Below are 24,415 nucleotides of genomic sequence, written 5' to 3'. Positions count from 1 at the left end.
GAGCTCCCTCAGGAAGGACAAAGAGGGAATCCGACTTGCGAAAAGATTTAGTGGACGACAGGTAAACTCTGATCGCCCGGACAACATCCAAGGAATGTAAGGCAACCTCCTTCGGATGCTTAGGCTTCGCGCAGAGCGAAGGCAAGACAATGTCTTCATTCAGGTGAAATTCCGATATACTTTTCGGAAGAAAAGATGGGTTAGGCCGCAGGACCACCTTATCCTTGTGGACCACCAGGTAGGGAGAATTGCAGGACAAAGCTGCCAGCTCCGACACCCTGCGAGCCGAAGTGATCGCCACCAAAAAGGCAACCTTCTTGGACAACAGAGACAACGAGATCTCCCTGATCTTTTCAAAGGGAGCCTGTTGCAACACGGACAGAACCAAGTTCAAGTCCCATGGAGGTAAAGGGTCCCTCCTAGGAGGGGCCAAATGTCGCACCCCCTGAACAAAGGTGCTAAGCAAACGAATTAGACGCCACAGGGCGTTGAAAGAGAACGGCCAGCGCAGAAATCTGACCCTTAATCGTGGCCAACGCCAAACGCTGGTCCACGCCCGTTTGAAGGAAGGCCAACACTCTCGACACCGAGTATGAGCGAGGGGAATACCCCCTGGACTCACACCCGGCAAAATATGCTTTCCAAGTACGGTAGTAAATCTTCCCCGAAGAGGCTTTCCTAGCCTTGATCAAAGTGGGAATGACCTCAGGGGAGAGACCCCTATCCTTCAGGACCTGGCTTTCAACAGCCAGGCCGTTAAAGCCAGCGACTGTAAAGCAGGATGGAATATCGGCCCTTGAGACAGGAGATCTTCTCGAAGTGGCAGACGCCACGGAGCGTCGACCGCCAGATTTACGAGGTCTGCGTACCAGGACCGGCGAGGCCAGTCCGGCGCCACCAGAATCACCGTGTGCGGTTCCGAGGCTAACCTGCGAAGAAGCCTGGACAGCAGATGAATCGGTGGAAAGGCATACATCAGACGATACTGATGCCAGGGCACCACTAACGCGTCTGAGGCGTCTGCCCGAGGATCGCGCGTCCTTGCCACGAACCTTTCCACCTTGTTGTTCAGATGAGACGCGAACAGGTCCACATCTGGGGAACCCCACTTCGCGCACAACATCTGGAAGACATCCGGATGAAGGGACCACTCTCCCTGGTCCAGGGTCTGGCGACTCAGATAATCCGCCTGCCAGTTCTCCACCCCCGGAATGTGAACTGCCGTTATCGCCGGGACGTGCGTCTCGGCCCAAGACAGAATGTCGGCTACTTCCCGAGCCGCTCGGGCACTCCTGGTGCCCCCTTGGTGGTTGATGTAGGCCACCGCGGTGGCATTGTCCGTCAGAACCCGAACCGGACGGCCCCGAAGCCGGTCCGTCCATCTCAGAAGGCAAAGCTTTATCGCTCTCAATTCCAGAATGTTGATCGGGAAGGAGGACTCCTCCTCCGACCAAGTTCCCTGGGCGGACAGAACGCCCAGAACACCACCCCAGCCCGACAGGCTGGCATCCGTGGTGAGCACCGTCCACGACAATGGACAAAAAGACTTGCCCCCCGACACCGCCGGGGACTGGAGCCACCACAGAAGATCCCTTCTGGTGTCGTGGCTCAACGAGATCCGCAGATCCAGGGATTGCGGCCGCCCATCCCACTCGGTCAGAATCTCCGCCTGGAGACCCCGCGTGTGAAACTGGGCAAAAGGGATCGCCTCGAAAGACGAGACCATTAGACCTAGACATCTCATGCATGTCCGGAGAGACGAGTGCCGGTTGTCCCTGAGGGACCTGACCTCGTCCTGAAGAGTCCGAAGCTTGTCTTCCGGTAGGAAAACCTTCGCTTGGACAGAGTCCAGAATCATTCCCAGGTAGGGAAGGCGAACCGAAGGACACAGAGTCGACTTCGGAATGTTTATGGTCCAACCGAACTCCTGCAGAGTCTGCATCGTGGTGGACAGGTCGGTCACCAGGCTCTGACTGGCGTTTGACCGTATCAGGATATCGTCCAGATACCCCAAGACAGCAATGCCCTGTGCTCGCAACAGGGCCAGAACCGGCGCCAGCACTTTGGTAAAAACCCGCGGAGCCGAAGCGAGACCGAAAGGTAACGCCACAAATTGGTAATGATCCTCCGCAATGGCGAATCGAAGGTATCTCTGGTGACCCTCGAAAATGGGGATGTGTAGGTACGCATCCTTCAGATCGATGGAGGCCATGAATTCCCCCGGACTCAGGGCAGCCACCACTGAGCGCAGGGATTCCATGCGAAACTTGCGAACCCGCACAAAGCGGTTCAGAGCTTTCAAGTCCAGAATCGGACGCACTTTGCCCTCCTTTCTGGGCACAGTGAACAGATTGGAGTAAAACCCCCGAAATCTGTCCCGATGAGGCACCGGGACCACCACCCCCTGGGCCCGCACCGCCAGGTGCAAATCCTGCAAGCGCTCCGGAGACAGCTGAAGATTTGAGGGAAAAAATCTGCCCGCCGGCCGAGAGAGAAATTCGATCTTGTAACCAGATCGAACGATTTCCTGAACCCACCTGTCCCGAATGCGGGCCAGCCAAGGTTGTAGGAAACCGCGCAGACGTCTCCCCACCCTAGAAGCGGGTGAGGGCGCCCCTTCAGGCGGAAGTGGTATGGGAAGTCGAACCGGACTGGCCGGACTTCTGCTTCCCTGCCCACGGCTTCTTCTGGGAGCCTTGGCCCTTGAAGGGCTTGCCCTTGGACTGCGACCGAAAGGCACGAAAGGACCCCTGAGAGGGCCTAGACGAGGAATTCCGCTTCCCACGGAAAGACTTATGCTTGAAAGACTGGGGCAGGAGAGTACTCTTGCCCCCGTAACCCCTTTTATCAGGGTATCCAAAGCCTCGCCAAAAAGGCGAGACCCCGCGTAGGGAAAATCCGCCAGCGTCTTGCGAGAAGATTGGTCGACCGACCAATTCTTCAGCCAAATGAGACGACGGTTCAGTACCGCCACGCTGGACAGGCACGCAGCCAAGGGAGCTAAATTCAAGTCCGCATCACACAAGTACATGACACCCTGATGGATCTGATCCACCATAGCCAACGTGGTAGGCGGAGCGGAATCAGCCACCAAGGTGCGCCTGAGCATCTTGGTCCAATCAGCAACAGCCTGTGCCGCCATAATGGAAGCAAAAATAGGCTTCAGCATAGAACCAGCCACCATATAAGCATGACGGGCGAGAGACTCTATTCTCCTGTCCGTAGGGTCCCGGAAAACCGGGGTATCCTCGGAGGGCACCGCAGTAGCTTTGTTCAAAACGGCTACCGCGTGATCCACCGGAGGCGCCACACACCAACGCTCGTCGGTGGAAGGCGCAAGTGGATAAAGCAATTTAAACTTATTTGGCACAGTAAAAGGCTTCTTTAAATTGCGCCACTGTTCATTAACCGTATGGTGAAATTCAGCAGGGCAGGGAAAAACCTGCGCTGATTTGCGAGCCCTCTGTGTTCCGAAAGCAGACATCCTAAGCAGGAGGAGTAGGCTCATCCTCCAGGTGCAAGGTGTCCTTTATGGAAGCAATCAGCTCATTCATGAGTGCAAGCTCTTCAGGCGAGCCAGGGGGAGAAACATCAACCCCCTCCACCTCAGGCTCTCCCTCAGACCCCACAAGGTCCAAAGATGAGCAGGACCCTGAGAAGGGTACGCCAGCCACAGCAGCCACATCGCCCTCTAAATCAGAGGAAATGGATAACCTGGCCCTTTTTGCAGATTGTTCAGCCAGCAGCATCTGCACCTGAGACACCAAGGAAGCCACTACAGTGGTCAGATCGGCCCCCTCGGAGGGTGCAGCAGCCCCCTGGTCCCCCACCAGGGCGGGGGGAAACTTGCTATCCTGAGAATCCATGCCCCAGTACAGAAAAGCAATAAAGGTACAGGCCCCTTAAAACCACGTCGAGCGCAGCCCACCGCACACTGCTGTATGCACTGACCCCGCAGGGATAGACAAATACTGAGCAAGGAATGACAGGACAGAAAGGTAAAAACCTGGAGAGAGCACACCAGACTGCTGCCACCGATCGCTGTTCCCGGGGAAAGAGGAAGTGATGCAATGCTGATTGATTGATATAGCCTATGGAAGGCTCCAGCAAAATGGCAGCAGAGAGAAAAAGGCTACAATAAAATGGCGCCGCCATGTGCATGAGTAGTATCGCCCGCCAAAATGGCGGCGAATGGCGCCAAAACACGGCGCTGCATAGGGACAGGGCCGGTCACAGTATATAGGCAAATAAAATGGCGGATCGCCGCAGCGATCGCCGCACACACACGTCTGCACACAAACTGCACCCAGAGCATAATAAACAGCAGAGCAGGATGGCCCCCCCTCGCAGCCCACAGGGAGTGCAGCCACACAGGGATCAGACATCGAGCCCGAAGTTACACAGCCATGGAGGGTAATACACAGCCACAGACTGACACCCCTACAGAAAAGGTCCCCACACAGAAGGTGCTTACCGTACCAGATGGCGTGGGGAGCTGTCTCCAGCGACAAACCGCTATCAGGGCAGACAGGGAGTGCCGCAGCCCGGACGCTTGTGGACCGCAGTCATGGCGTCCAGTGAGGTAGCCACCTCACAGGCAGCATCCCTGCAGCGAACAGGGATGGGTCGTTCAATTTTTCCAGGGTAAAACCTAAGCTGAACGCTCGATGGCAGGCTGGGGATCCATCTGGCTCTCAGCCCTGGGATCCATGGCGGCCAGTCCGAGACCCAGCTCCGCATGATAATTCTTCATCAGAAGATCCCTAAACTAAGGCTGACAAAATAACAGCTAGTAAGGAAAAGAGAAAAATACTTGAAATAAAATCAAAGAAAGGGTAGAAGGCTGAGACTGAGCCCCAGCACAGGATAGCCAGCTACTCCTAAGCTAGGCAAAGTCAAACTGAGTTGGGAATGCTGGTGCAGGGAGGTATTGACTGAGGGGACAGCCCCTAGGGGTGTGTCTATGTTAAAAGCTTTGTATTAACAATTCTTGTTGCCTAGCTACTCCTACGGAGCAAAGGTCAATACCCATTGGTGAAGACTTGTGAGTGGGCGGCGACTGTCGGAGGACGTAAGAGAAACTTTTTTTTTTCTCGTTCAAGTGATTTTTATTAACTTTTTGTACAACATAAAATACAGACACAGGCAAAAAAAAAAAAAAATGAAAACCAAAATGTTCACAGGATCAAATTAAATTTCGGTGCATTTTTTTAAAGAGACACATTAGACCATAGAAAAGGTAGCTGTTAAATGTAAAACATTGACAACAGTGGTTCCGAGAAGAAATGCAGAAATCAAACTAGTAATACCATCAATGCACATAACCTTTAGTTAAACAAATAAGACCATGGTGGTGAACACAGAGCAACCCCATTGTCACCTACATCAATTAAAGGAGAAGAGGCAGAGGCATCTAGTCCTGGGTAGCTAAAGGAACCAGATATTTTGAATTTTTTTGGGACAGCCCCTGTACTGGTAAGTTTTTCCCTATCCATAGGACATGTTTACAGAGCGCGCCACACGGGGGTGGTTCAGAGAGGACGTCCATGGACACCCTCTCAGAACAACAGAGCCGGGCTTTAGCTGAAAGATGGCTACAGCACTGCTCTGTTGTAGTTGGGGGTTAAGGAATTATTTTACTGTCAGAAGGTTTTGGAATATTATTGAAGGATGATGTTCACTTCCACTTCATAGTACCATTAGGTTCAACCAAGTTTGTGTATCACAGCTATGAACGGTTTGGAAGACGTTGGATGTCACAGCAGTGTGATCTGAGAAGCACAATGTTAAATGACAGTTGTAGATTAATCTGCTATACAGTAAAACCTTTGTCATAGACCATACCAAATTAAGGCATCTATCCATGCTCTCCCATGAACCGCATTATTTTAGCAATGATGTCAGTTTTTAAATAATTATATTTTAATAAGAGTAGAACTGTGAACATTCAACTATTTACATATTCTTAACAAGTTGTAAATACACTTTAAAACAAATCATCACTGACCTCTGTAGCTGCAGACACTGTGAAGTAATTCATTCTTAAGCAACAAGAGAAACTGCAAAGTTGTTAAAATTGGATCTCTGCACTCTGCTCTCCATGATTTCTGTGTATTTACATTAGAGATAAAGCAGGCTGCTAAGTAACTGCTGGGAGGATGAGCGCAGAATAAACTGAGCTTCCAGGGCACTGCTGGGAGGGAAGCAGGAGAAGCTGAGTTTCCAAGTCACAGTAAGGAGGAGAGCAGGGGAAGCTAAACTGTTTAGTTACTATTGGTAAGGGAAACTGATCTCCCAAGAGAAAGTGAATGTAAAATCAAGAACCTGCAGATGAAAATCAGCTTCAGATAAATTACTCCACAATGCCTGCTGCTACAGAAGTCAAGTTTGAAAGCAGTAGTATACATATTCTTTTTACTGGCAGACACTTAAATTGCAAGTCACAAACAATGCATACACACTTGCTACTCCTATACTTTTTGCATTATCTATATTTCATATTAATCATATGCCATCTTGCCTAGTCTGCAAATCTCTAGAGGAGGGTGGTGCCACAATTTGAGGGACAAACAAAGAGCTGGGGGGGGGGGCACACTTTGACGTAGTGGTGGGCTTGAGCACTATATGGCCATATGGTGGGACTAAATCCCCATTTCTATTTATTGATTGCCTTTATATTCCAGTCATTTATTTTGCATGTGTGTGCTATTCTCTGTAAAAATCCACAATCTGAGGGAAGCGGTGTAATCCTTTCCCCACAGCAAGTTATTTGTAGGATTTTATTTTTCATTCCGTATCAGGCCCGTAACCGGGCATTTTCTAACCCCCTCCCCAACTTCTGTTCTTTTGAGAAGAGAGAACACAGGGTGGGGGACTGGGAGGAGCCATTTTGTCTTATGCAGTGATGGTCTCTACACCCCTTATGTCAAAATAGGATCACAAGGACGGTGTGAAAAGCCTGTGACTTCTGCACTATGTAGCCAGAAGAGCTGAATCAAATCATAGAAACTCACAGCCTGAAATATGCTCGCAAAGCAGCTGGGAGACTTTCTTGAAAATCACAAAAACAGTTTTTCAAGGGTGTATTAATGCCATATTTTTTATTTTTAACATGCAATTTCAGGGTGTAGTTCTGCTTTTTAAAAATATATATGAATATATTTGAATATTTATATCCTGGCCACAGTTCTAATTTATGATAATCCAATTCAATTAAATGTAGAAAATGTTCAATTTTTATAATAAATAACACAGGACAACAATGATATAGTTTCCTGAACACTTTCTGGTGCATATGATAGATTTTTGGCTGCTAATCACAAAAACAGCCGGTAATTTAAACTAGGGTTGCGCCGATACTAAGCATTTGCACAAGTAGTCATGCAAATACTCCGATACCTGAAACGGTTACCTTTGTGATGCAATTTGAGTTCATACAAAATAAATGGGCTCAAATCGCACTGCTAAGAATCACATGGGATTTGAACAGGAATGCACTGCGATTCCTGTCCTGATCACATACAGTTGCTGCTATAGCAGAGAAGAGGGAGAGCTTTTTACATACTCAGGGACTCGCCACCACTAACCCAGGTACAGAGCAAAACGTTCAGCTGCACGCCGTGCGGCAATCAGAGAAAAAGAGGAAATGCAGGAGTTAACACTAGTGGCCCACCGCCGAATCACCGCTCTGTAGGCTTCAAAAACATGTCGGCCGCTTTATTCAATGGGAAACTTCAAGAAAATGGCAGCCGCACTATACAAACACGGCCGCCAATAGATAGAGCAGCCGTCCACGATAAAAATGGCGACTCTCGGGACCCCAGAGAACCCCCAGAAAACAAATGGGCAGGAAGGGGAGCCCCAGCAGGACCACCCCCCCCCCCAAAAAACACATTTGTAGAAGCCGGAGGCGCGCCCCCCGGCCTCCATTGCCCTGGGGGGTGGTCCACAGCAGGACCCCAATGAATGAGGGAGGATGCATGCAGAAAGGACAGGAACTCAAGGGGTCCGACCAACCCAGGGAAGAGCCCACATCCCCCCCCCCAACAGGCCACTAGTAAAAGGGGGGACACTACTTGCAGTACCATGGAAACTGGGTGGGCACCACTCTAGGTAGACCACCAAACCATCTTGGAATGGGGGTGCTGCGGGCCAGAGGTACACTGCGACTCCGTGACCAGGTCTGAGCATTCTCGCGAGACGTTTAACTTGCTGGCCAGCCCCCCGTCGAGTGAGTCTATGTCGCAGCTGACCTAGCGCGGAGCGGAGATTGGGTCGCACTCGCTGGCCAGACTGGGGAGACCGTAAGGATCTAGAATATCCAGTGCATTGCCTAGTCCAGCAGTTGATTGAAGTTCTCACAGGAACAGAAAATATTAATAGAGGATAAAAATCTGTTTAAAAAGAAAAATACAAAAACTGCTAGGACCAGAGATCCCAGCAAGGAACTAGGTCCTTACTCCTGACTAGGTAAAAAAAAGAACGGAGTGCCGGTAGCAGGAAGTGGGAGACTGCCCCATAGGCGTGGTAACGTTTTTTCCTGCCTAATGTCCTACTCCTGTAGGGGGCAGCATAACCCAATGGTCAAGAAAATCCGTCAATGAACGAAAGAGAAATATTTAAAAAAAAAATAATAATAATCATTTACAATCAGCATTTTTGTTGGTCCACAGATTGAATATGTTATCAATGACAAACAGTTCGAAGTTCTATTATTGGGGCCAGAGAAAAATTGCCTGCAAAGCATTTAAGATGTTGTTGAAAATTTTCGTTGCAACTACAAAGCACAAAATTCATTCAGCTGGTTGACAAACATCCTACAGCATACAAGAATATAAAGTGCAACAAGTCACTGAAGATTTATTTTCTGCATTCACACTTGGACTTCTTTCCTAAAAATCTAGGTGCTGTTGGTGACAAATATGGCGAAAGGTTTCCCTAGGACATTGCTGCAATGGAAAAATGGTATCAGGGGCAACTGGAATTCATCAATGCCGGCAGACTATTGTTGGACACTGCAGCCAGATACACTGGACAGGACTGAGTACAAGCAAAAATAAGCAGCAAAAAAACAGTCGATCCTGTTGAACTCAAGCAGTGTAGTGTGTCAAAAAAAAATGATGGCATAAAATAAAAAAAACATTATAGTCATTAAAAGTTAATTTTTCAAGATTGCTACCTAAAACAGTCATTCTGAAAATATATTTGTGTTCAGTTTAAAGGGGTCTCTATCAATCACCAAGAAAGCAAAAAAACTGGATTTTTGACTTACCGTAAAATCCTTTTCTCTGAAGTTCATTGATAGACCCAGCTCCATATACTTCTTAACCATTGGGTTATGCTGCCCCCTACAGGAGTAGGACAATAAACAGGAAAAATCTTTACCAAGCCCATGGGGCAGTCCCTGAAGGCATACACCCACTCACTCTGCTATAGGCATTCAGTTTTGTTGCAAGCAGTGTCAGAAGAAAAAAACACCAACCCACACATAAATAGAGGGTCGGATGTTGCATCTGTCAATGATCTTCAGAGAAAAGGATTTTACAGTAAGTCAAAAATCCAGTTCTCTCTATCGTTCATTGACAGACGCAGCTCCATATTCTTCTTAAGGGGTGGGAAAACCACGCAGAAAAGAAGGTAATTCCACAAGGGTAAACTTAGCCAACCAGGTAACATGGAGCTCAACAAGGAGCAACTGGAGCACACCTAAGAAACAACATACCCCTTCAAAGAAAGAAAAAAAAAATATTTTAAAACAGCAGTCTGCAAAACCTTGCGGCCAAAAGAAGCATCCAAAGGATGCCAACATATCTACTTGTAGAATTTTGTGACTGCATGAACAGAATTGACGCCTTGCAAACTTGTATTACTGACACCTGAGGGCGAAAAGCCCAAGAGGCACTCAGCACCCTAGTACAATGCGTCTTCAAAAGGTATGGGTGGAACCTGACCCTTAAGTGAACACGCCTGTACCACCTTCTGCCCGATTCATCTGGATATGGTCGAGCAGGTGCAGCCAATCCCTTCCAAGGTCCTTCCGTGAGGACAAAAAGAGAGACTGACTTTCTGAAAGACTCAGTAATCGCCAGGTAAACCCTAACTGCCCAAACCACATCCAAAGAATGCAAGGCAATTTCCTTGGGATGCTTGGGCTTAAGACGGGAGTGAAGGCAACACAATGTCTTCATTCAAATGGAAATCAGAAACCACCTTAGGAAGAAACAACTGATTAGGTCGAAGTACCACTTTATCTCCATGGACCACCAGATAAGGTGAACTGCAGGACAGCGCTACCAATTCAGACACTCTGTGGGCAGAGGTACTAAGCCACCAAAAAGGCTACCTTCTGTGAAAGTGTAAGCAGAGAAATCTCCCTAATGTTTTCAAAGGGAGGTTTTTGAAGAAAATAGAGTACCAAGTTAGGATCCCACGGAGATAACAGGGACTGTATCGGAGGAGCCATATGGCGAACTCCTTGAATAAAAGTGCGAATCAAGGAATCTGTAGCATTGGAAAAACACAGCCAAAAATGACACCTGGCCTTTAATAGCCCTCTTTGGAGAAAAGCCAAAATCCTGGCCACTGAAAAGGAGCGTAGATGCACCTTAAGCAACTCACACCATGAGATGTACAATTTCAACGTACAATGATAAATCTTCCTAGAGGTAGATTTTCTAGCCTTTACCAGTGTAGGGATCACTGAGTCTCCTTCAATACCTGGCTTTCAACAGCCACGCCATTAAAGCCAGCAACTGTAAAGCAGGATGGAAAATCAGCCCTTGAGACAGCAGATCTTCCCCGAGAGGAAGTCTCCAAGGAGCATCGGCGACCAACCTTACCAGATCTGCATACCAAAATGGGCGAAGCCAGTCTGGGGCCACAAGAATGACCAGAATCCTTTTCACCTCTATTCTGCGCAGAAGCCGTGGAAGTTTCAGTGGAGGAAACGCATAGATCAGCCGATACTGACCCCAAGGAGCCACCAGTGCATCTGTGGCGTCGGCCAGAGGATCCCAAGACCTGGCCTACAAACCTCTGTACCTTCTCGTTGAGCCGAGAAACTAACAGGTCTACATCGGGTGTCCCCCACCGGACACACAGCACACACAGCAGGTGAAACACCTCCGAGTGAAGGGACCATTCCAGCTGATCCAACACCAGACGACAAGTAATCTGCCTTCCAGATCTCCACTCCGGGGATATGCATGGCGGAGAGGGCTGGAACAAAATTTTCTGTCCATTTTTAGGATCTCGGCCACCTCCCGGGCTGCCAGGACACTCTTGGTACCCCCTTGATGATTGACGTAAACCATGGCCGTATTGTCTGATTAAATCGGATATGGATAACCCTGCAGATGATTTATCTGGTGACTCAAGCAAAGCATTATCGCTCTGAGTTCCAGAATATTTATCGGAAGTCTGGATCCTTTCCAGTTCCCCTGGACACACAGCTTTCCAAGAACTCCTTCCCCCCTCCTCTAGCCAGACAGGCCTGGCATTCATGGTTACCACGGTCCAATACAATGGAAGGCAGGACTTGCCCTGACGCAGGGCCAAGGAACGGAGTCACCACAGAAGAGCACTTCTTGAGTTTTCACTCAACAGAATCAGATTGTCCAAAGATCACCCTCTGCAACTTTTGCAGCTTTCCCGGGGGAAGAAACACCCTCACAGAGGCTGAGTCCAGAGTCAGTCCCAAATAAACCAATTTAGAGGCTGGGACCAGAGCAGATTTTCTGAAATTGATGGTCCAACTGAACTCTTACAGTCCGTACAGTGATTGACAGATCGCCCACCAGAACTGAGTGGGAGTCTGCTCTTAAGAGGACATCGTCCAGGTACCCTCGTACCGCAATACCCCGCTGTCTCAGTAATGCCAATACCGGAGCCAACACGTTGGTGAAGACCCTGGGGGTGAAGGCGAGACCAAAGGGTAAACCCACAAATTGATAATGTTCCCCTCCTACAGCGAAGTAAAGAAAATGTTGGTGACCAGTGTAAATATGGATGTGCAGATTTGCGTAATCGATATCGATAGAGGCCAAAAAGTCCCCTTGGTGTATGAATGCCACTCCCCGCAAATGGACTCCATTCGAAACCTCTGTACCTGCACAAAGCGATTCAGAGCCTTGAGCTCCAGAATTGGACGCACTTTCCCTTCTTTCCAGGGAACAGTAAACAGGTTTGAATAAAACCCTTGAAAGCGTTCCCAAGAGGAAACTGGCACAATCACCCTTTGCAACAGCAGATCTTGTATCGTCCCTTGTAGATCCCTTAACCGATCTGAAGATAGGTGTAGATTGGACAGGAAGAATCTGTCCGACAGTCGGGACCTGAATTCGATCTTGTAACCCGATCGGAGAAGCTCGTGGGCCCATTTGTCCTGAATCAAGGAGGCCCCTGGTTCTGGACAGAAAACTAAGACGTCCCCCCACCCCAGGAGAGGGCATCCCTTCATGCAGACGGAGATTTGTCCGCAGATCTGGAGGGGCCTGTTCTCGGCTTACCCGACCACGTCTTCTTGCAACCAGATGATCTAAATGGCTTAGAGCCTTTCTCCTGTATGCCGAAGGCACGAAGGGGCTGCCTGTGTGCTGAAAACAAAGGGCCCCGTCGATTACGCACTGACTTGCCCTTAGCAGATAGAGGAAGAAGAGTACTCTTCCCATCTGTGAGTCCTTTATCAGTTCATCCAACAAAGACCCAAATAGGCGGCCCCCCGTAAAGGGGAGATATGATAGCGCCTTTTTAGAAGCCTGGTCCACAGACCAGCTTTTCAGCCACACCATGCGTGGTTACCATTATTGCATTAAGAATATGTCCACTGACGCGTGACAATTTTGTCACAGTAGGCGGGAAAAGGGAGTACCTTTGCCGCTTTTAGGGGATCTGCGGGCCCCGAGGGAACCAGCCCTCCCATGTTAAAAATTTTCTGCACTGATACAATCAGCGCATCCACCAGCACCCTTGCACGTGCATATGCAGCAGTAAAAAAAAAAAAAAAAAAGGAATCATCCTCACCGCAGAGCACCCGAAGTGCGTGGCCATGGGGGTAGGTTGGGGCCAAAAGACCACCGTGACTGTAAGAGGGGCTGGGGGAACTGGAAAGGAACCCGGGGGTCTGACCATCCCAAGGAGGGGCCCACATCCACCCCGAGACTGCAAGAGCTATGGGGGGGGCACTAATCACCATTCCCTTTAAAATAAAAAAAAGCAAGCTAAGACCGAAGTCCCAGCTGGGAACTAGGTTCTACTCCTAAATTAGGCAGAAACAAACTGAATGCCTATAGCAGAGTGAGTGGGTGTATGCCCTCAGGGACTGCCCCATAGGCATGGTAAAGATTTTTCCTACTTAGTGTCTTACTCCTATAGGGGACAGCATAACCCAATGGTTAAGAAGAATATGGAGCTGCGTCTGTCAATTAACGATAGAGAAACTTAAAAAAAAAAATGTGTTGCCTTGTGTAATTTAAAGTTAATGACATCTGGAGAATTTGTAAGCTAATTAAAAGTCATTATCTCTTACCTCCAAGTCGCTTTCTTTGGCCCTCAACTCCCGCTTGCTTTTCTCTATTCCCTGTAAATGCAGGCGGAGCTTTTCCTCATAATGCTTCTTATGACGCTTACAATTATGTACCTCCTGCTCCGCTTTATGAAGTTCTTCCTGGAAAAAAAAAAAAAAAAACATTTTTAGAATTAATTTAACACTGGCCATATCCAAAGAGCCATGGTGGCTAAAGCTGGATACACACTATCCAACTTTTGTGGTTAGATTTCCTTCAGATTTACCTTTTCTATGTAGTGCAAGGGCCTGCCAGATTGCATACAAATTGAAAGTGTTTAGCTTTGACCTCATATTATATGGTTTTGGTAAGTCTAAAGGAAAAAAAGTCTTCAGAAAATCTTAGTGTGTATGGCCCATTACACTGCTAAAAGATTACAGATGACATCGCATTTCCACAGCTGTAGGTGGAAGAACATGACCAATGGCTCCATAAATGTGTCCTGTTCTTGAATTGAAATAAGTGCAATCTCCCAAATTCCACAACCAAAATAAATCTACTAACCAGTAACTACTACCTGCAAGGCTATCATTCTGACTCACTAGTTTTAATACAGACCTAGGGAAGTGTGAAGATCAGGAAAGTTGGACTAAAATTCTAAGTGTGCGTACTCCTCTTGCATCAGTGATTCAATGTACTTTTTGTCAACATGACAGCCAAGCCACTAACATTTGAGATGAGGTAGATGACAGCCTTTTTCTCTCATTACAGAAAAAAAATAGAATTTTTGTAAGAACTTATAGTAAAATTATTTTCTCTGAGTCCTCTGACAGTCGCCGCCCGATGGTATTAGCCTTCACTAATGGGTAATGGCGCCCTTTGCAGGAGCAAGGCTAGGCAGATAATTGATTATTAGGTTAATACAAAAAAACTTTAATACCTCGGCACGCCACTAGGGGGCCATCCCTTAGCCATTATCCTGAACCCAATCTGATATTACCTCAGTTTGTAGCAAGCAGTACCGGAAGGCAACAACCCATAGATCCAAAAACTAGAGGGGCGGGGGCAGCGACTGTCAGAGGACTCAGAGAAAATAATTTTAGGGTAAGTTCTTGCAAAAATTCTATTTTCTCTTACGTCCTCTGACAGTCGCTGCCCGATGGTATTAGCCTTCACTAATGGGACGTCCCAAAGCAGTGCAGGTATGAGGGGTGGGAAAGCAACACAACCAAATTAGAAGGTAACGCAAAACAGCTGGGCCAGTAACAAGCTGAGCCCACAGAAAAAAACTGGCACAAAACCAGAAACCGTAAAAAAAACACCCTAAGAAGGGGGGACAGCAAAAATAATGTCCCCTTAAAACAGGGGTGAGGAACCTTTTTTCTGCTAAGGGCCATTTGGGTATTTATAAAATCATTCGGGGGCCGTATAAAATTATCAACTTAAAAACGTGCCTGTTATATTTGGTCAAACATTTAATTAACTCACCCCTAATATGATGGCTGCAACTGCTTCTCTTTGGTGAGGTGTGTGATGTTAGCTGGTATTGATGATGATGCTACTCGCAACTGGTTTTCCATGTTTACGTTGGTCAGTCTGGAGTGCACTAGAATCTTTGTGGTGGTAAGTTTTGAAAAGAATTGCTGGCGGGTAGTACTGGTGGGTACAGCTGGCTGGTACTGCTGGTGGGTACAGCTGGCTCAGACTGGTACAGCTGGCTTGTACTATGCTGTGGGTACTGCTGGCTGGTACTGCTGTGGGTACTGCTGGCTCAGGCTGGTACTGCTGTGGGTACTGCTGACACAGGCTGGTACTGTGCTGTAGGTACTGCTGGCTCTGGCTGGTACTGCTGTGTGTACTGCTGGCGGGAAATGCTGGCTAGCAGCGGCGCCGCGCTGGAGGAAGAGGCGGTGTTTCATGTATTGGTCACAGACGGAGTTCATTTGATATCACTCTGGTGTGACTCACTCAGACTGTCAGAACAGAGCCGGAAATATATAGGAAGCTCTGACTCTGACAGATCAGCTGCACGGGGGGGGGGGGCCGGACCAAATGACTTTGAGGGCCGCATACGGCCCCCGGGCCTTAGGTTCCCCACCCCTGCCTTAAAACAACAGCCGCACTCAAAACTTGTGGCCTAAGGAAGCATCCGAAGATGCCAAAACAGCAAGTTTGGAAAACTTTGTGAAAATGTGCACGGACGACCAAGTCGCCGCCTTGCACACCTGAGCCACAGACGCCTGATGGCGAAAAGCCCAAGAGGCACTAACGGCTCGAGTAGAATGGGCCTTTACCGGGAAAGGAGGAACCTGCCCCGTGATGGAATAGGCCCGAACAATCCTCTGTCTGATCCACTTAGAAATAGTCGCTGCGGAGGCGGCCGATCCCTTCCGATGTCCCTCAGGAAGAACAAACAGAGAATCAGACTGCCGAAATCGACTCCGCGGCAGACAGGTAGACCTTGACCGCCCGGACCACATCCAGAGAATGCAAGGCAATCTCCTTAGGATGCTTGGGTCGTGCACACAGCGAAGGCAACACGACATCCACATTAAGGTGGAATTAAGAAACCACCTTGGGAAGAAACGACTGATTCAGTCGCAGAACTACCTTATCTCTAGAAGTACCAGATAAGGAGAACGTCAGGACAAGGCCGCCAATTCAGACACTCTGCGAGCCAACGTGATGGTCACCAGAAAGGCAACTTACTGTGACAACACAGACAGATCTCTCTGATGTTGTTGAAGGGAGGTTGTTGTAACACCGACAAAACCAAATTCAGATCCCAGGGAGGCAAGGGAGCTCTCCTCGGGGGAGCCAAATGCCGCACCACTTGAATGAAGGTGCGGACCAAAGAATGCGACGCCAAAAGGCATTGAAAAAAAGATGGCCAAGGCCGACAACTGACCCTTGACCATAGACCGCGCCAGATGCTGATCCACGCCCTTCTGCAGGAAGGCCAAGGCCTTCGCCACCGAGAAGGAAGGAGGAAGAAGACCATGCGCTTCGCACCAAGCGATATACGCTTTCCAGGTGCGGTGATAAATCTTCCATGGAGTGGCTTTACGAGCCTTTAACAAGGTAGGGATGACCGCCTGTGGAAGGCTTCTATCCCTCAGGACCTGGCTTTCAACAGCCATGCCGATAAAGCCAGAGACTAAAGCAGAATGGAAGATCGGTCCTTGAGACAGAAGATCGTCTCGCAGTGGAAGCCGCCAGGGAGGTTTGACGACCATTTGAATGATGTCCACGTACCAGGACCGTCGAGGCCAGTCCGGGGCCACTAGAATGACTGACATCCATTCCGATGCCAACCTGCGGAGGAACCTGAACAACAGTTGAATCGGAGGAAAGGCATACAGTAGTCGAGAGCGGTGCCAAGGCACCACCAACGTGTCAGCGGCGTCTGCCAGAGGATCACGAGTCCTGGCCATTAACCTTTCCACCTATTGCTGAGACAGTACGCGAACAGATCGACGTCCGGGTCCCCCACCGGGCGCACAGGAGGTGAAACACCTCCGGATGTAGGAACCATTCCCCTTGGTCCAAAGTCTGGCGACTCAGATAGTCCGCCTGCCAGTTGTCCACACCCGGAATGTGAACAGCCGAGATCGCCAGGGCATGCGGGCAAGACAGAATCTCGGCCACTTCCTTGGCTGCCCGGGCACTCCTCGTGCCCCCTTGGTGATCGATATAAGCCACAGGCGTGGCGTTGTCCGTCTGTACCGGGACCGGACACCCCTGAAGCTGAGATGACCACCGGAACAGACAAAGCTTGAACGCACGGAGCTCTAAGACGTTTATCGGCAGCGAATTCTCCCCTGCCGACCACGTCCTCTGGGCACAAAGCATGCCCAGAACTTCTCCCCAGCCCGCCAAGCTGCCATCCGTGGTGCACCGGATGACTTCATGAAATCCTCCATTCCAAGGACTGAGGCATCCTGTCCCATCCGGCCAGAATCTCTGCTTGCAGAGTCCTGGTGTGAAATTGAGCAAACGGAACTGCTTCGAAGGCCGAGACCATCAGGCCCAGAACCCGCATGCAGGTCCGCAAAGATTAGAGATCATTGAGCCTGCTCCCGCAGAAGACCCGAGTTTGAGCAGAGTCCAGGACCATCCCTAGTGTGCTGAAGACGAGTTAAGGGAGTCAGTGTAAACTCCTGAAAATTAATGGTTCACCCGAACTCCTGTAACGTCTGAACCGTCATGGTCAGAACGCTCGCCAAGGTCACACATGAGTTTGACCATAACAAAAGGTCATCCAGGTAACCGAGGGCCGCAATGCCCCGTAAAAGCAGTAAAGCTAGAACCGGAGACCACACCTTGGTGAAAACCCTGGGAGCCGAAGAGAGACCGAAAGGCAATGACACGAACTGGGAGTGCTCCCCAGCCACCACAAAGCGGAGGTATCTCTGATGACCCTCGAAAATAGGGGTGTCTAGATTCGCATCCTTTAAGTCGATGCAAGCCAGGAAGTCCCCAGGCCTCAATGATGCCACCACCGACTGGATGGATTCCATCCTGAACTTCTGTACCCACACAAAGCGGTTCAGAGACTACAAATCCAGAATCGGACGTACCTTGCCCTCTTTCCTGGGCACCGTGAACAGGTCGGAAGTAAAACCCGCGAAACCTTCCCTGTGAAGGAACGGGTACAATGACTCCTTGGGCAAGCATATCGTGCACTGCCCCCATTCGGGGGACAGCTGGAGATTGGACAGGAAGAACCTGTCTGCGGGGCGAGATCGAAAGCCTATCTTGTACCCTGAACTAATCAGTTTGTGAAGCCACCTGTCCTGAATGCCGGACAACCAGGGTTCCTGAAAGCAACACAGACATCCCCCCACCCTGAAAACGGGCGAGGGCATCCCTTCAGGAAGAGGTGGACTGGGCCGCCAAGCCAGACTGACCGCCCTTTGGCTTACCCGACCACGGCTTCTTGTGGCCACCAGGAAGTCTGAAGAGTTTACCCTTCTCCTGCGTCCCAAAGGCACTAAAGCAATTATGTTGGGTCTCGAAGGGGGGGCCATTCGCGTGCGGGGGGGACTTACCCTTGGTGACCTGGGGCAACAGAGTACTCTTACCTCCCATTAGCCCCTTAATTAACTCATCTAGAGTTTCCCCAAAAAGACAACCACCCGTCATAGGGGACCTCAGACACTGTCTTTTTGGACGCGAGGCAGCGGACCAGCTCTTTAACCAGGTAATGCGGTGGATCACAATCCCCACTGCCGTCAACCGGGCGACCAACGGAGCCTCGTCCAAGGCCGCGTCGCACAGGAACATGTGCGGATGAACTGATCCACTATGGCAAGTGCAGTCAGAGAGGCCAACTCCGCCACCAGAGTGCTGCGAAGCCCCTTGCACCATGTCGTGAGCGCCTGAGAGGCCATCACTGAGGCAAACACAGGTTTTAACAGGGAACCCGCCTATCTGCCGAATCCCTGAATACCGGGGAATCCTCTACTGGCAGCAAGGTGGACTTATTCAGCTTAGACACCGTGTGACCCCCTTCTTGGGGACACCGTCCGTTTGTCCACCGCCTCCAAAAACGGACCCACCAACATTTGCTAAATGCACCGCCACTGGTCATTCACAATCTCATGAAATTCCTCAGGGCAGGAAAAAAAACCTGACCCGACTTCTGGGGTCTGCGGAACCCGAAAACGGACCACTTACGTGACTGAGATGGCTCATTGTCAAGATTAAGAGTTTATGACGCCAATGAGAGCATCCATCGTAGCGCGTTCCAGAGGAGGAAGATTCCCCCTCCACCTACCTCTCAGAAGCGGAGGACCGGGACCCCTCAGGGGGACCATCGTCCGTGGCAACCAATTCAGGCTCAGAGTCAGAGAACTGGGAGGGCACAGGCCGTTTTTTGGAGGAGCGTGCCGACATCAGCAGATTCACCTGTGACGCCAAAGTCGCAAGAGCAGCAGATATGGAGGCCATGGAAGAGGATTCGGGTGTACCCGAAGCCCCCACCAGGTCTGCGGGGGAATTTATTATCCTGGGAATCCATTTTTGCCTTAAAATGAAAAAGGGACGCTGGCCCTTTAAATCGGCAGTTTCCGCCCCCCCCTGCAATCTGCACTAACAGAAAGAGCCCCCTGTGAAAACACACTAGCCACAAGTAAAAAACCTTTTGGTTTAAAAATGACAGAAGGATTAACAAAAATCACCAGCCTGTCAGCACATTTTTACACAGGAGAAAGTGTGAAGGAGGAAGTGACCTCACATCGCTAGAGGCCCAGCCCTCGAGCCCAGACAAAACATGCCTATTAAAACTCAATGGAAAATGTCACAGGGAAAATGGCACAGGGAAAATGGCCGCTTGCCCTTACTAGGCATTTGCCCACATCCAAGATGGCGCCCGATCGGGAGCATGTGCAGAAATCCTAACATGGCTGCTGTCCTCACACAGAGCTTAGAATCTGCACACCATAAAACATGGCGGCTGCTCCAAACGGTGGCAAAAAAAGTGTACAAACACATTCTGGCTATCATCAGGGACCCCAGGGAGACCCCTATAGCACCCCATACAGCTCCCCCAGCGGGAGGAGGAAGGGAGAACCAACAACCCGGCCAGAAGGGGGATCCTACAGAGAGCACCAGCCCTGCTATCCCCTAAGAGTGGGCCAACAACCCCCCAAACGTCCCCAGGGACAAGGGGGTATCAGTACTCACCAGTCCAGGAAGCGGGCACCGCTCAGATACGGGAGACCTCCCACCCTCCGTGGGGGTGCCGTCAGCCAAGGAGGGATGCTGGCAACACGCGGGCGATCCGGGTTGAGACACCCTCAGCGAAGGCGCAGCTCCGCAGGCTCGTCCCCATTCGGAGGGGCACGGTTGTTGAGAGGCCTGGGCGTACCAGTAACCTGCGACGCTCGTTGGCAGGCTGGGACTCCATAAGGATCTATAATACCCAGTCCGAGGCCCAGCTCTGCAGTCACTTGTAATCCTCCAGGAAAGGAATCCCTGAATAACTAGTGATAGTGAGAGAAATAAAAAGCTAGAAACACATGAATTCAGAAAAAAAAAAAAACAAAGAAAGCTAAGACACACGGTCCCAGCAGAAAGCCCTAACCAGCTTGGCTAGGCAGCTTAAAACTGAGGTAATGTCAGATTGGGTTCAGGATAATGGCTGAGGGATGGCCCCCTAGTGGCGTGCCGAGGTATAAAAAATTTTTTGTATTAACCTAATAATCAATTATCTGCCTAGCCTTGCTCCTGCAAAGGGCACCATTACCCATTAGTGAAGGCTAATACCATCGGGTGGCGTAAGAGAAAGAAAGGTTTAGGTGTGACCTGTTATAGTTGTCCATGAAACACTCCAACATTGCTCATATCAGAGATCTTTACAAAATGATTTAGGGGGCTTCTCATACTGTTTCTCAATGGAACTACAGCAGATTGTCACTCAATTCCGTGTACCATTGATATCATGTTACAAAAGATGTGTGGACAAGGGGCCTTTCACACATGCAGACTGATCGGGTCCCACCCGTCATTTTCAGGCGGACCCGCCAGTCTCCTCTATGGAGCAAATGTATGGCGCACAACACATGTCCGTAGACTCCAAGCAACGTCCGATCCTAGCCGCTAAAAACAGATGGGCTGAGTCGGTGTCCACTCTACATAAGCGGAACGGAAACAAACCAGCCATCCGGCCCGTCCAGTCGATAGATTCCCTGCTGAGCGGGTGGACTCCAATGGAGCCTGCCCCATGTGTAAGGGGCCCAGGGGTGAAGTGGGTTCAGAGAGGGTGTTGCTGGAACCAGAGAACATTTTCACAGACTTGGATAATAAGGGTATTAAGAACTGTAGTGAATTAGCTTACAAATTCGCTGCACAAGACAAATGTTGGAAAGAAATGCCAGAGCCAAATGTATTAACCAAGAAAGTGTTTATTTTTATACTTTTTCATTTTTAACTGGAAAAAAAAAAGACTTAATTCTGTACAATACAAAGTACAGCCCTGTAAGTATTGTGTACTCTTACTCAATAGCCTTATTACATTACCAGTAAACATACATTGATAAATCAATGTCTTAAAGTTCTTGGCGCTCTGTATATTATGTCATTTTCCATGGGTGGCAACCATATTTACTCATTACACATGCAGGCTTTGCTTTTTTTTTTTTAATATATATCTGATCATCTTATTTCATTGCAAGTCCACTAAACAAGTATTTGAGTGAAAACAATGATCCTGCCAGCTCAGTTGATCAATACTAGCATTCTGTGTGAATTATGCTGCCTAGACTGGGAGGCTTTTTTTAAGGAACATCTTAACTCTCAACAATGGGATTTATTAAAATGTATTCAGTCAAGCCATAGCTGTAAAAGGAGACAGTGTATACTTACCCCACTTGCACAACACAACAATAGTCAGTAGAAATCAGCACAAGAGGTACACAAGAAAACCAAAACTTCCTAAAAATGTCCTCATCCTCCACAATTCCAGCCGGTTCCTCCAGGCAACCTGCACATCAGTGTCTCCTGTAACTATTTGAAGGTTGTCAGGAGGAACCAGTGAGAGCTCCAGGGGACCAAGACGACAACAATCCAAGAAGTGTCATTTTTCCTAACTTGAGGATATGATTTCTGAGGGTTGAAGGGATATTTGGCAGAAATAGCAGTAGGAAAGGCGAGTATTTACAATCCTATTTAACATGTACTGTAAAGCTAAAAGTGGAAGCTCAGTCAAAATTCAACTAAGGCTAAGACTATTTTATTTACTCTGAGAAAGAAAAGATGCTTATACGTACCTCTACGCTGAAACTGGTGCTAGGACCTGATCATGTGATGGGACCCGAGATGAGTAAAATCATCTTTTCTTTTACAGGGTATATAATATACTCTTATAATGGATGTGGGAGTAGGCTTACAATTAGTAACATTTTAACTGAACGTACACTTTAATGCTGACATGTACCCTATAGATTCTTGTAAGGCATGAATCTTTAAGATAGTACAATAAAGTGAACAAGTAAACTTGTTTAAAAAAAAAAAAAAAAAACTAGTATATACCTTTACTGGATCTGCCAACTCAGACACAGAGCTGATTTTCTTTTTAATGTCCTCATACTGACACTCAGAAGTTACAAGCAGAGATTTTAGGTGTTCCATGCTCTTTTGCTCCTTCTCCATCTCAGACTTTACCAGCTCAATCTTTCTCTGGTCTTCCTGCAATTCAATTTCCTGTTACACACACAAAAAAAAAAAAAAAAAAAAGTGTCAGGTCCACCAAATTATTATGAATATATGCAATTATAGTATAATAAACATATCTAATAGGCGGCAATGAAATATTAACATTGAGACACGATGATAGGGAGATCTGTAACAGACCAAAACTATTAATACCTGCACTCTGTTATACTCTGCTTTTATGTGCATTTTACCACCCTTTTTATAAAATGCAAGCCACAGTGTGGAATCAAAGATGCCCAACAGAGTTCTCATTGCTTAAAACAGCTCCGCGATAGGAGAGAGTCATGTAAGTTTAACTACTTCTGGATCGGAAGGATTTTCCCCCTTAATGACAAGGCCACATTTTGCGATTCGGCACTGCGTTACTATAACGGACAATTGCGAGGTCGTGCGACGCTGTACCTAAATAAAATTGATGACCTTTTTTCCCACAAATAGAACTTTCTTTTTGTGGTATTTGATCACCTGTGCAATTTTTATTTTTTGCGATATAAAAAAAAAAAAAAAAAAAAAGAGCGACAATTCTGGAGCAAAAAAAAAAATAATTTCTGCTATACAACATTCCAAAAAAAAAAAAAAATTTAAAAATCAATTTTTTTTTTAACATTTTAGGCCAACTTGTTTTCTGCTACATATTTTTGGTAAAAAACGAAACAAAACCGCAATAAGCGTATTTTGATTGGTTTGCGCAAAAGTTAACGCGTCTTCTAACTGTGGAAAAGATTTATGTAATTTTATTTTTTTACCAGTAATGGCGGTGATCTGCGATTTTTGCGAGACTGCGACATTGCGGCGGACAGATCGGACCCCTGACTGACATTTTTGACACTTTTGGGGGGGACCAGTGACATTACTACAGTAATCAGTGCTAAAAATATGCACTTTTACTGTAATAATGACACTGGCAGGGAAGGGGTTAAATGTGTACCTAGGGGCGTAGCTTGTGAAATTATCACAGAGACCTGTGTTCTTATATAGAAGGATCACAGGAGCTTTGTGATCATTCCGGGGAGAAAAATGGTCAACTGTGTTTACAACAGCTGACCGTTCTTCTCTCTCAGCGGGGAACGATCGCGGGTGTCAGGCGGCAATCGGAGCCGCCTGTCCCTTGCTTCGGAGTCCCTGCTGTTGAGTGGGGGGCGGGAGCGCGCCATTGGCGGCACTCGCTCACCCCCTAGTTGCAGCCGCGCAACCGACATATACCTACGTCGGTTTGAGCAGGAGCGGCTTCCTGCCACAGTATAACTGCGGCGGGCGTTCGGCAACTGGTTAATAGGTTACATGACTGGGCTCTGCTCCTTATTTGTGAACTTTTTCTCTTTTTCTTCAAATCAGTGCCTTAATAAATATGACATGCAAATATGAAATGGTAATGGTAAAGTATGATTTCATTCCCAAATTGAAATTTATTTACATATCAAAAATCGTCTCACCAATGTTGCAATATCAATAGATGGCGGCTCCTCTACACTTTCCAGATCTGTTATCTGAGCATTAGCTTTTCTGAGCTGGTCCTATAACAAGAAAAGAAAACTAAGACAATTGAAAATCCTGAATGGCTGTAAAGCTTTACTTTCTTTTTTATCATAACAAAAAATACTACCTTCCATATAATTAAACATAGTGCAAAAAGACATGTCTTGCTATTCAGCTCAAATACTTACAAAAAGTATTAGAAAAGTGTTGGAAGGACTGTA

General features: G+C 48.2%; 1 protein-coding gene across 1 annotated transcript in view; it reads right to left on the bottom strand.

The window, feature by feature from the left end:
* The window catches only part of SMC6 (structural maintenance of chromosomes 6), a 332,391-nt gene that overhangs the window by 118,351 nt on the left and 189,625 nt on the right, over positions 1-24,415 (bottom strand). The window contains exons 19-21 of the mRNA XM_082248885.1: positions 24,152-24,232; positions 22,536-22,706; positions 13,526-13,663 (exon numbers count right to left, since the gene is read on the bottom strand). Coding sequence (XP_082105011.1) covers positions 13,526-13,663; positions 22,536-22,706; positions 24,152-24,232 — 390 coding nt within the window. The remainder of the gene's footprint in view (positions 1-13,525; positions 13,664-22,535; positions 22,707-24,151; positions 24,233-24,415) is intronic.

Source organism: Pelophylax lessonae, assembly GCF_965119305.1.
Source record: "Pelophylax lessonae genome assembly, chromosome: 3".
Taxonomy (NCBI): Eukaryota; Metazoa; Chordata; class Amphibia; order Anura; family Ranidae; genus Pelophylax; species Pelophylax lessonae.
The sequence above is the reverse complement of the archived record's forward strand: the minus strand, read 5'-3'. Positions and strand labels throughout refer to the sequence as shown.